Source organism: Schistocerca americana, chromosome 2 (genome assembly GCF_021461395.2).
Source record: "Schistocerca americana isolate TAMUIC-IGC-003095 chromosome 2, iqSchAmer2.1, whole genome shotgun sequence".
Taxonomy (NCBI): domain Eukaryota; kingdom Metazoa; phylum Arthropoda; class Insecta; order Orthoptera; family Acrididae; genus Schistocerca; species Schistocerca americana.
In genome coordinates this window covers 132047696-132059735 of record NC_060120.1, presented here as the reverse complement: position 1 = coordinate 132059735, position 12040 = coordinate 132047696, and the positions used below count along the sequence as shown (strand labels likewise).

Genomic DNA, 12040 nt, shown 5'->3' with positions numbered 1-12040 from the left:
TAAACGTCGACGCAACACACGTCAGACAAACATCAGGGGCATGTTGAACTGTCAAGTTGCACAGCGGATGGATTTGTGTGGACTCCTTGTGAAACTATGGTGGATGAGTTCAACATCTGTGTCAGACGCTCGATGATGGCCCAGCGATTTGCCTTTACATAAACAATCTGTTTCTTGGAATTGTTCATGTCATCATCTAATGGTCTGTGCTGTAGGAGGACCCACACTGTACCTAGTACGAAAGTCACGCTGAACAGTTATTGCTGACATGAACTGTGCAAAATGTAAAATAAGAAATGCTTTCTGTTGTCCCAACACCATTTTTACTAGAACTGAAGTGGGCACACACTGCTACTACCATAATAGGAATCATGTAAAACTCGCGAGTTCGTTCTTTCCAACAGTTTGTTGTTCACATGCATATCTCAAATAACATAATAGTTCTGATTTTTTAAAAATCGGATGATTATTTTTGATACACCCTGTACTACAATCCCCTACGTTTCTCTCACACATGTATCGTTGGGACAAGATTAGAATAATTACTGCATGCACAGAGGCATTCAAACAATCATTCTTTCCACGTACATACAACTCACAGTGGTTTGCAGAGTGTAGATGTAGATAAGTATGCCTTGTTTGAAACGTTTTATAAAAACAGTTGCGACCAATATTGGTGAATGTGGGCAGACATGAGATTGTTGTGTAATATCTATAGAATTTATTTGTTTCCTTCTATAGTAAATGACTTTATAGTCTGCAGGACTATAATCTTGTGTTTTAGTTTAGTTTACTTTGTCCATAGATCGTATTTTTGCAGTGATATTAGTTCTAGATGAACTGAATTGTAGGCATCCTGTGTGGATTTTCTTGATGTCGCTAAAGCGATTGACTGTGTAAAACATAATGTATTAGTACAAAAACTCCCACACTATGGCAACAAAGACCACCCACTTGCTTGACTAGAATCTCAAGTGACATAACAGGAATCTTGTGTTTTAGTTTAGTTTACTTTGTCCATAGATCGTATTTTGCAGTGATATTAGTTCTAGATGAACTGAATTGTAGGCATCCTGTGTGGATTTTCTTGATGTCGCTAAAGCGATTGACTGTGTAAAACATAATGTATTAGTACAAAAACTCCCACACTATGGCATCAAAGACCACCCACTTGCTTGACTAGAATCTCAAGTGACATAACAGGAAATAATGAGTTGGCTTATCAGCTGCAGGTGAAACAGAGTGGGAAAATATTCAGTACGTTATATGTAAGTTGAAGATGAAGAGGGAACGAAAGGAAAGGAAGGGGAGGGGTCATTGCTGTCAGCTGCATTGGGACATTACGTGGAATCGGTGGCGATGAGTGAAAATGTGTACTGGACCAGGATTCAAACCCGGGATCCGCTGCTAACTAGACAGGTGTGGTAACCACTGCGCCATGTGGGACACAGTGTTATCACAACTGATCAGACTATCTCGGCTCGCTCGGAGCTGCATGGTGTCTGTTCTCTCGGACATGTCCGAAAGAACAGACACAACACGTTCATGTGTTTAGTATGTTGTCCCAAAAGGACAACTGATCTTAACATACCTTAATGGCCTGCTGACATTAGGAATACCTTGTATGTATATTGTTTGCAGTGCTGTTTGTTTTTCTCAGTGTAATATTATATTCTTCGAGCTGTCCTACAACTTTTGTACACAACTTAATTTAACAACACCAAATAAAAATAAGATCAATTTCGCACATTACATAGCAAGTTTTATCCATAAAACACAAAATTCCTTAGAAATTAACCATTGATATGGAAAAAACATATATTTCTTAAATAATAGTAATAACAAATAATCAACAGTAACCAGATGTTGTAAATACGACCAAAAAACACGGAAAGAGGTTAAATTTTTGTATAGGCCAATTCATACTGGCCGTCACGGCACCGTCACATCATAGCACCATCACGTCCGGGTGTATTCACGCTGTCTATCACGTCACGTGATCTCAACTCGTACGGCTGTCCTCCATAACAATTGACAAAGACGTAGAATAACAACTGATATCAATGCCTAAAACCACGACCTAAGGAAGCACGGAGAAACGGATTATCAAGAATGAGAGGATGGATGTGTATTGGAAGGAGATAAGCTTGGGGGAATGGACAGTGTCTTCAAAGGAGGATATAAGATGAACATCAACAAAAGCAAAACAAGGATAATGGAATGTAGTCTAATTAAGCCGGGTGATGCTGAGGGAATTAGATTAGGAAATGAAAAACTTAAAGTAGTACAGGAGTTTTGCTATTTGGGGAGCAAAATAACTGATGATGGTCGAAGTAGAGAGGATATAAAATGTAGACTGGCAATGGCAAGGAAAGCGTTTCTGAAGAAGAGAAATTTGTTAACATCGAGTATAGATTTAAGTGTCAGGAAGCCATTTCTGAAAGTATTTGTATGGAGTGTAGCCATGTATGGAAGTGAAACATGGACGATAAATAGTTTGGACAAGAAGAGAATAGAAGCTTTCGAAATGTGGTGCTACAGAAGAATGCTGAAGATTAGATGGGTAGATCTCGTAACTAATGAGGAAGTATTGAATAGGATTGGGGAGAAGAGAAGTTTGTGGCACAACTTGACCAGAAGAAGGGATCGGTTGGTAGGACATGTTCTGAGGCATCAAGGGATCACCAATTTAGTATTGGAGGGCAGCGTGGAGGGTAAAAATCGTAGAGGGAGACCAAGAAATGAATATACTAAGCAGATTCAGAAGGATGTAGGTTGCAGTAGGTACTGGGAGATGAAAAAGCTTGCACAGGATAGAGTAGCATGGAGAGCTGCATCAAACCAGTCTCAGGACTGAAGACCACAACAAACAAACAACAAGCTTGGAGGGGTCACGTGATCAACGACAGACGATGAACTTGTTCCCGAGAAACCTTGACGGTGCCGTGCCGTGACGTGACGTGACATGACGGCCCATGTGAATCCCGCCATTTGAAATACATTGTGGACTGTTTCGATGTGACGTGACGTGACACCCAACGGGAATTGGCCAATACATAATAATGATACATTTTAACAGCCTGCATTTATTTACACAACAGTCTTGCCGATGTCGAACAAGGAAGTAAATACTTTTTGAACGTGGTTGATATATATTTGCTCTACCTTTTAATTACTACCGTGCTGCCAAGTTCATTTGATAGGATTAAATTTCTTTCGTTAACCAAGTGTAATTACCATAGGTTACTCATACTCATTGTGTTTGACAGAACAACAATATCTGTGATAGGCGCCAAAAACGCGCGAATTGAATAACGCATGCGTAGCCGTTCTTTTAATGTCTGAGGGTAAAATGGCGGCAGAGCAGGAGCAATTTCAACAACTAATTACCAGCCTCCTAAGTACTGATAATGCTGTTAGATCTACAGCAGAGGTAAGAAATTCTGCGAAATATAGCTGTATTAAAATATCCATCAGATCTGTGATTTGCATAGGTCATTAATGGACATATTTCTCAATAATTTACACGTTGGCAGTCGCCTCGTGTTGTCACTGAATTGTCTATTTTATTACTAACTAACGTAATTATTCTCGCTGATGGTAGTTTGATAGTGTTTTCGTCAATTTGAGATGTGTAAATCTCAGTAGGGTAGTGTAATAGGAATGACTTATCTTTTGCGTAGGGAGAAAATGATGGAACGCACTTAACCTTTTGTGACGGGAGACTGCGCATAAGTTAAAGAGGTGACCGTTTCAGGGGGGAAAAATCAGCTAATCCATGGCTCTACCCTTTCCACTTCATCTAATACTTGATAACTTTTTTCAGGAGACATACAACAATTTGCCATTCGAATCGAAAGTTCCATGTCTACTAAGCACAGTTAGGAATGCAGCAGTGAATGAAGATGAGCGTCAAATGGCAGCCGTCCTCCTACGAAGACTCTTGTCAGCAGATTTCATGACATTTTACCCTAAGGTAACATAACCTTTTATTGCTTTATGCCCTAAAGTCGCCAGAGTGTTTGTGAAAAAGAATCTCTTCGTGTTTCATGTCTAAGCCTTTGTACCTGCCGAAGAACACAGTAGTTGCCTCAGTTAAATCTAGTCTTATGTAATATATAGACCTCAGGTCGTCACTCTCTTTCTGTGGATTACATCAGTACATTTTATCAAATCTTTGAATAATATAGAATTTTGTACAGGTCTTATTGTGCTCGGTAGTAGCGTCTACTCTCTATATTTTAAATGCTATGCTATGTTTGATCTATATACTGTACAAGCAGTACTGTGTTAAATCCTTAAAGATGTGTTAGTTCTGAAATGATTAAATGTTGGTTGACATTCAGCTGTTGTGGTTCGTGTCTGTAGTCACAAATGATGGCAGGTAAAGTGTACATGTTTTGTACATCTGAGGTAATGCTTTATCAGACAGCCAGTGAGTGTTCAATAATAATCTGAGCTCTCCGCTGTAAATGTCATAGGCTGTATGGACATCAGGTGTCATAGTGGTGGATTATCTAGTGATTTCTTATTTCATTATTGTTTCATCATGGCTCACAATGGTGATAAGTGACAAATTCTACATTAGCAAGAAAGAAACAATTTAAAAGATAGGCTAGATACTTTCGTCAAGTGCATAGTACCCGGATAGACATGCAGTAGTTTGCATGTTATGTTTTGCAGAGTAGGGTGGGCAGTGCTTGTCACGGGCTGTAATTGGAATGCAAAATGGCAGGTTTGCAGTCAGTTACAGCAGACGAGTAAGCAAAAGTGTTATTAATTACTTTCAGTACAGTGATTAAAATAACTTTGTGATGACATTTTTGCAAGTTGAGTGGTACGGATCAGTCTCCAGCCAACCTCAGCTGTTCCGTAGGCACTGTTGTGCTGAATGTTTCGTAAGTGAATGCAGTTCTTTTGCCTGGTGAAGCAAGTTGCATGTGTTGCGAGTGGAGAACCAAATATAGTAATTAATATTATCCACATGTGCGCATGGCATGCTGGCAACACTGCCAACCTCCCCCTCCCCCCTCCCCACCCAACCATTAATGTGTCAGTCATAAAGTTATTTGGGATTAGTCAGCAGTGTGACACCTTAACAATTGGCTGGTGGCAGCAATATGAGATAACTTTTCACGTTGCTATTAACATGAAAACAGCAAAAGTAAAATTCAGCATGCTGTACCTCCTTGGGAATAAGTTTTGAGCTGTTGTTACTAACAAATTTTATTGTAATTCTCAGATCAAATAGGTGTTTCCTCAGGGACGTATATGTGATATGGAATGAGCAGTGTTTTTATAAACAAAGATCATCGTGAAACTTCCTGGTAGGTTAAAACTTTGCAAAGGTCCCGAGTTAGTCTCGGTCCGGCACACAGTTTTAATCTGCCAGGAAGTTTCATATCAGTGCACACTCTGCTGCAGAGTGAAAATCTCATTCTGGAAAGATCATAATGATTTCTTAGTTTCACTGATCCTCAACTAAACTGTTACCTTCCAACCTAACCTAGCCCTCAGCCTACTGTATAACTGAGTCTGTTGCCAAACCTTGTAAAAAGAGCCACATCTATAACTCTTTAAAGTCATTACTAATTCCGCTGAATCTGCACGAAAGATTCAACGTACTGCAGGTAATCTGTCCCCATCAATGGATCCCCATCTACACAAGACATGTATAGCTCCAGTAAACCACAGAATCCAAACAACCCTTCCCTTAATGTACTAACAAACAAAAAGCAGAGGTACACTTGACGAAAATTGTCGCACTTAAATCACTGCCAGTTGGTCAGGTGCAGCACTGATAAGATTGAAAACCAATGTGCTATATTTCTCTATTTACATTACTTGAAAAACTACAGGAAACTGTTCTTGTCTGACTGTTCCAAGAAGGTAAAGTATCTTTTCTGCAAATAATGTGTTATATCTATAGATTTAGTGTATATCAACTGAATAGATACAGGTTTGAAGATGATCACGTTTGTTTGACTTGTGGGAGTGTGCCAGAGATGTGGAAGAAATTGAACTGGCAAACTCTTGGAGACAGGCATAGACTACTTACAAAGTTTCAAGAACTGGCTTTAAATGATGATTCTAGGAATATGCTACAAACCCATCACATAAGGATCATAAGAATAAAATTAGACTAATTACATCACACACAGGCATTTAAACCATCATTCTTTCCATCCTCGGTATGTGAATGGAATGAGAAGAAACTCTGATAATGGTACAATGGGATGTAGCCTCTGCCATGCACATAATGGTGGTTTGCAGAGTGTAGATGTAGGTGGTCGCTGTAGCTGAACAAGCAACATGCAGGCTTTACATATATTTAAGCATCTCATGTTCAGATCCATGTGAATATTTTCAGTTTTTTGCCATAAGAGAGACATTCTTCTGGTTCAATAATTTGTTGTCCATGATGCTCTCCATTGTGTTACATGAAACATATTTTGATGATGTGCAGCTAACTTCTTACAGAAAATGCAATAGAATTTTGACTTTCAGTGAGTCACATCTGATGGAGTATGACCCCTCTGGAGTCAAAAGAATTTAAATGTACTACCTCTGTTTGGCATAATATGAGAGACTTATTCACACTGTTTCATTGATATGTAACAGTCAGTCTGTTGAAGCAGAGCACATGACTTGTTCAATAATGCCCAAGGACAGTACACCAGCAAGTTGAAATACCTGTACCACATTGCTTTCAGTTCAGACTCATTATTCATGCACAAAGTGTCATCATCAACAGGCTATTCATAATCATTGTTGTTGTGCCAGTGACAGTTTGGGACTGGATGTGTACGTGGACTTGGAATGCTTTAAAGGGTATGTCAACTTGGCTGCCCAAGATCGGTCTCCTGTAGACATATCAACAATGGTAGAGGAGTGGTTTGCAGAACAGAATGGCATTACTCTTCATGAATGGCTTCCTTCTCCACCCTGTTGAATATGTAGGGGCAGAGATGAAACAGACTGTGCAAGAAAACTGGCCTGACCTACACAAAGAACCCAAGATGACCTTTGAGACATCACCCTAGCTGCCTGGGAGGAGGGGTCAGAAAATGAGACCCCTTTCTCACAGATTGCAGTCAGTCATTGAAGTTGAAGGTCTTTTGGAAGTTACATTAAGAATTAAAGAAATATGGTGTGCCCATTTGAGGGCTGAAAATGTCTTAGTAAGAATCGTCAATTGTTTTTTCTATTAATTTTGTGATTTTTACAGATTGAAAAAATGAAAGAAGTAATGCAAGAAAAATTGCACTAAGCCGCTTATGAATCAGATCTCATTGCCAAGCAGTTGCCTACTAAACCGCTAACTATGCCATTGAGCTACAACTGCCGACATTTAGATACTTACCATTCCCGACTCCACGTCATGTAATGGAATGCCTGTACTACATATGCTATGCTACGAATAACACAGCGCAGTCTTCTTACATGTTTTAGAGGTTGCATCTTTATCCTAAGTGTCAAAAAGGTGTTAATCCTTCTACTACTTTCAAAATTACAATTGTTCTTTACTATGAGCAGATTTGTACAACCTGTAATGTGATTGGTTAGTGCTTAACGTGGCGGGTAATTCAAATTTTTCACAGCCATTTTTTGTGCTGTTGAGTGTACGTACACGTACTAGCTACCACTTTCTCTCCCCAGCCCCCTAATACAGTTATGAGCCAACCAACCCTCTGCCTGTAAAATAAACCGCAAAAACAAAAATTTCAATGCTTCTCCAGACAGTAGAAGAAGTTGAAAACAGTCACCTGGACTTGTTCTTCCTCTATACATATGCGTCCAAAAATATTGCAGGGTACACACACACACACACACACACACACACACACACACACACACACACACAGAATTCAACTCTTACGTGGGATGCAAGCAGCAATCGGTAGGGGGAGCAGAAGGGGAAGGGGTAGTAGTGTACTGGTGGGGGAGAGATGAATGCTGTCTGATGGAGTGTGCAGGGACTAGAACACCTACAGGTTCAGCATCAGGAGGTTGTAGGGCATGGAGGTGGAGAAAACAGGAGCAGAAAAGGGAAAGATGGACAGATGCATTGGCAGAGGGCAGCAAATAAACAGGATGGGAGATGGGAGGAGACGATAGGACAGAGGGGGTGGAAACTTTTGGATGGAGGGTGTGGGAACAGTATATTATCCTATGTTGAGGTCGGGATGGTTACGGGAGTGGAGAATGTGTTGTAAGGATAGCTTCCATCTGCGTAGTTTGGAAGAGCTGGTGGTGGAGGGAAGGACCAAGATGGTGCAAGTAGTGAAACAGCCATTGAAATAAAGTGTGTTATGTTTAGCTTCATGTTGTGCCACAGGGTGGTTTACTTTGCTCTTGTCCACAGTGTGGCATTGGCCATTCGTCCTGGTTGACAGTGGTTTGTGGTCATACCAATATAAAAAGCTGTGCAGTGATCGCAGAAGAGCTACTTTCATAGGTGACCCCGCCCCTGGTGGGGTAGGATAAACCTGTGATGGACTGGAATAGGAAGTGCTGGGTGAGCAGATTGGGCAGGTTTTGCATGTGGGTCTTCCAAAGGAATATGATCCTTGTGGCAAAGGGTTGGGATTGAGAGTGGCTTGGAGATGGACTAGGATGTTGTGGAAGTTTGGCAGGTGACAGAACACCACTCTAGGAGGAGTGGGAAATGTCTCGGGTAGGATGTCCCTCATTTCAGGGCATAATAGGTAACCAAAGCCCTGGCGAAGGATGTGGTTTTGTTGTTTCAGTCTGGGGTGGTACTGGGTGATGAAGGATACACTCCTTTGTGACTGGCTGGTTCTTGGGGTGATGGGAGGATATAGAGGGTGGGGGGTAGGTCCAAGGGGCAGCGCCTGTTGGTGAAGGCCTTGATGAGACCTTCAGCATACTGGTGCCCAGGCTGTATGTTAGGGATATTTTGGTGTGAAAGGGGTGAAAGCTGTCGTAATGCATGTACTGTTGGCGATTGGTGGGTTTAATGTGGAGAGAGGTACGAATGGAGCCATCGGAGAGGAGGAGGTCAGCATCTAGGAAGGTGGCACGCTGGGCTGAGGAGGATCACATGAAGTGAATGTGAGAGTTGATGTTGAGATTATGAAGGAAGGAAGATAAGGTGTCTTGGCTCTGAGTCGAGACCATGAAGATATCACCAGAGAATCTGAACCATACTAGAGGTTTGGTGTATTGGGAGGCTAGGAAGGTCTCCTCTTGGTGGCCCGTAAAAGGTTGTCATAGGATGATACAGGGTGTATATGACGTGGGACAACCGGGAGATGCGGGAAAAACCCGGGAATTTTTTCATCCGGGAGAAAACTGGGAAAAACCCGGGATATTTTTAGAATTCTGGGAATTTTTCATTGTTGTAGTTTTCAGTTAAGTTTTTATACTTTTGACTGGTAAGAACCGATACTCTAACAAAGGATATTACTGTATCCCGCTACTGCAGACTAATACTTCAACAACAAAACATAAACGATAGAAAAAAACGAAAATAACTTGCATTGCAAATGAAATGCGCCATGTACGACGACGACTCACATTGCTCATGCAAGCGTCTGCCAATTGAAAATGTGTCAAAGGCTTTAGGAAGACTAGGCAGTGATTCATAACAACAAATTGCCTCCAATGAGTGTGAAGTTGCAACTGTTAACATTCAATTTGTTTTAGCAGTTACACTCGGGCTCATGCGCATGCACAGTTGAGTCACGTTTGAGTAGTAGATTCTCCCACTTCTGGCTACAGGAAATGTGGCTGTTGGTTGTGCAAGCAGTCGCAGAAAGCAGCTAGATACTACCAGGAAGAGAGGGCGCCAAATTCATGTTCTTGAGGAAAAAAATTTGTTTCACAAAGCGCCTAGCATCCAGCGCACGTTTGTCTATCGATTATTCAGATGATTTTGAAACGATTCCCTGTTGGTTTTTGATCCCTGTTGGTTTTTGAACATTTTTGAACACATTTTAAGTTGATTTCTGAATGAAATATAAGTTGACTTTTGAATGCATGCATAGTGTACGTGATGTGCCAGTCAGGAGAATCCTCGTCGCATCTAGAAATAAACTTTCCGCATACAGAAGGGGACGGGGCTATACGAGCTGAGGGAGTAAAGCCGAACGGATGAATGCCAATTGCTGTCTGCTTATGTGGTTGATTGGGTTTGCTAATGAACAAGCATTGTTATGATTACTAGCGAAATCCATTGATTCAGACTACCGGAATGGTAATAAATGACTAACAGGAATAGCAGGTGAGAAAGATTACATGTTATCTTCTCGGTGTATCCAAGAAAATGAAATTTTGACAGAAAATTTTTGGCCAGATCGCTACACTAGTAAGGACCAGAGGTACAGTCTCCGGCTAGCAGCTGGGTAAGTTCTATTCTGGAAGTAATAACACTGTGATTCTGACAGGGTTAGTGAAGTTAATCGGCAAACAAGTTTTGACAATGGCAGCAATAGCTACAGAATTGGTGATGACAAGATTGTTAGAACCAGGAAGGAGTAGAAACATGGACATCACACAAATTATGGAAGAATAAGACCATTCCAAATTTACATAAAAATTTCTTAATACCACTTTTTGATCTCATGCTTGCAAAGCTGGTGCGTATGAATGAAATGTGAAACTATTTCCTAACATAAAGCTTTTTGCTTGTAGTAGGCCTAATAGGCATTCAATATTGGTACTTCGTGGATTATATTCTGTCGTGTTATAAAAATGACCATTTGTGCCAAAACAGTCTCGTTTATTTGGTGTGTTACAAAATTGCTGCCATATTAGAAAGGCCCATTTTGTTTTATCTAGCAGACAGCGACAAAATAGACGTAATCAGATCGAGAAACTACACCAGTCTTGGGTATTATTTGTATTAACAGCTTTCTCAGTATTAGATAACGGCATTTCCATTTTTCATGTAGCAAAACGTTTGACGAACTTTGATGAGGTAGGCCTAATAGATTCTTTCGCAGAAAGGAAAGCTGTAGCAAGATTAGAGAGAAAAAATTCTAGGAATTAAGGTTTGAAGAAATGTGTAATTTCTTGCTTATCTCTTGACAGTATTGGTTTTATATATCCTATATTTCATTTTATGTCACACAAAACAGCAAGTTATTAACTAATAGGCGATAGAGTTCAGATTTTTTGAAGAGTTCTTGTTCTCTCGATTACAAATAATCCCATCCGCTATTAATTGCGAGATTTTTTTTTGAGAGGAGCAGGCTGCCAAACCGGCCGACTGGGAGCAGGAGAGACACCACAGGACATTCCAATTTCCACTCTCGTGAATATAGTTTGGATGTGTGGTAGAAAAATGCTTTATGAAGAGGCGTGGCATTGCACTTCGGCATACTTAAGACCAAATTAATATGTCTTACATTTCCTCGAATACATATGTTTTATGTTTCAGACTTTTCAGAAAGATGAGTGCTACAAGGTGAACATAGGGTCTATTTTGAAAATCAGATTTTTTTTAGTATTGACCCGGTTCGCAAATGTTATAGATGCGGGGCTGATGCGCAGAGCAGTCTGAGTTATAGTGGGTAGTCTCCACATGAACTGTGTTTACATTTAGTGATTTTGCTGTTTTCCCTTCGTTCATTCTCACGTCAAATGAAAACAAAACGGATATCTGTGGCTGGGAGCTATCAAGTGACTTAAAACACATTCACATAATTACGGAAGGCTAAAATATATCATTAGTTTCAGATTTTATTTTATTTCCACCTTTCTGACAGTCAAGCATTAATCGCCTTGAGGAACAAGGAAGTTATTTTTGTCTGTTTGCTAAATATATTTAACTTTCGTTAACCTTTTCCACAGAGGCAGTCAATGTATTTGAAACGAAATGTTTAATTCCACAGTACTGGCTAGTTTCAACTGTTCGCTGCATTTCAAGTGCACGTTTTCATTTTGTAGCATGTCTGGTATTATGCCATAATAAAGAACCAAACATCATATAATACAGTACTGGTGCGCCAGGAAAATTTACATCCTGAAAACCACACTGAAAAGCTTAATATCAGGTCGAGGTCTACTTCATTGG

At 40.3% G+C, this 12040-nt stretch overlaps 1 protein-coding gene across 1 annotated transcript in view; it reads left to right on the top strand.

Annotated features, from left to right (window-relative positions):
* The first annotated feature begins 3277 nt into the window (after positions 1 to 3277).
* LOC124589517 (importin-5) overlaps positions 3278 to 12040 on the top strand; it is a 169004-nt gene continuing 160241 nt past the window's right edge. The window contains exons 1-2 of the mRNA XM_047131559.1: positions 3278 to 3433; positions 3827 to 3976. Coding sequence (XP_046987515.1) covers positions 3338 to 3433; positions 3827 to 3976 — 246 coding nt within the window. The 5' untranslated portion in view covers positions 3278 to 3337. The remainder of the gene's footprint in view (positions 3434 to 3826; positions 3977 to 12040) is intronic.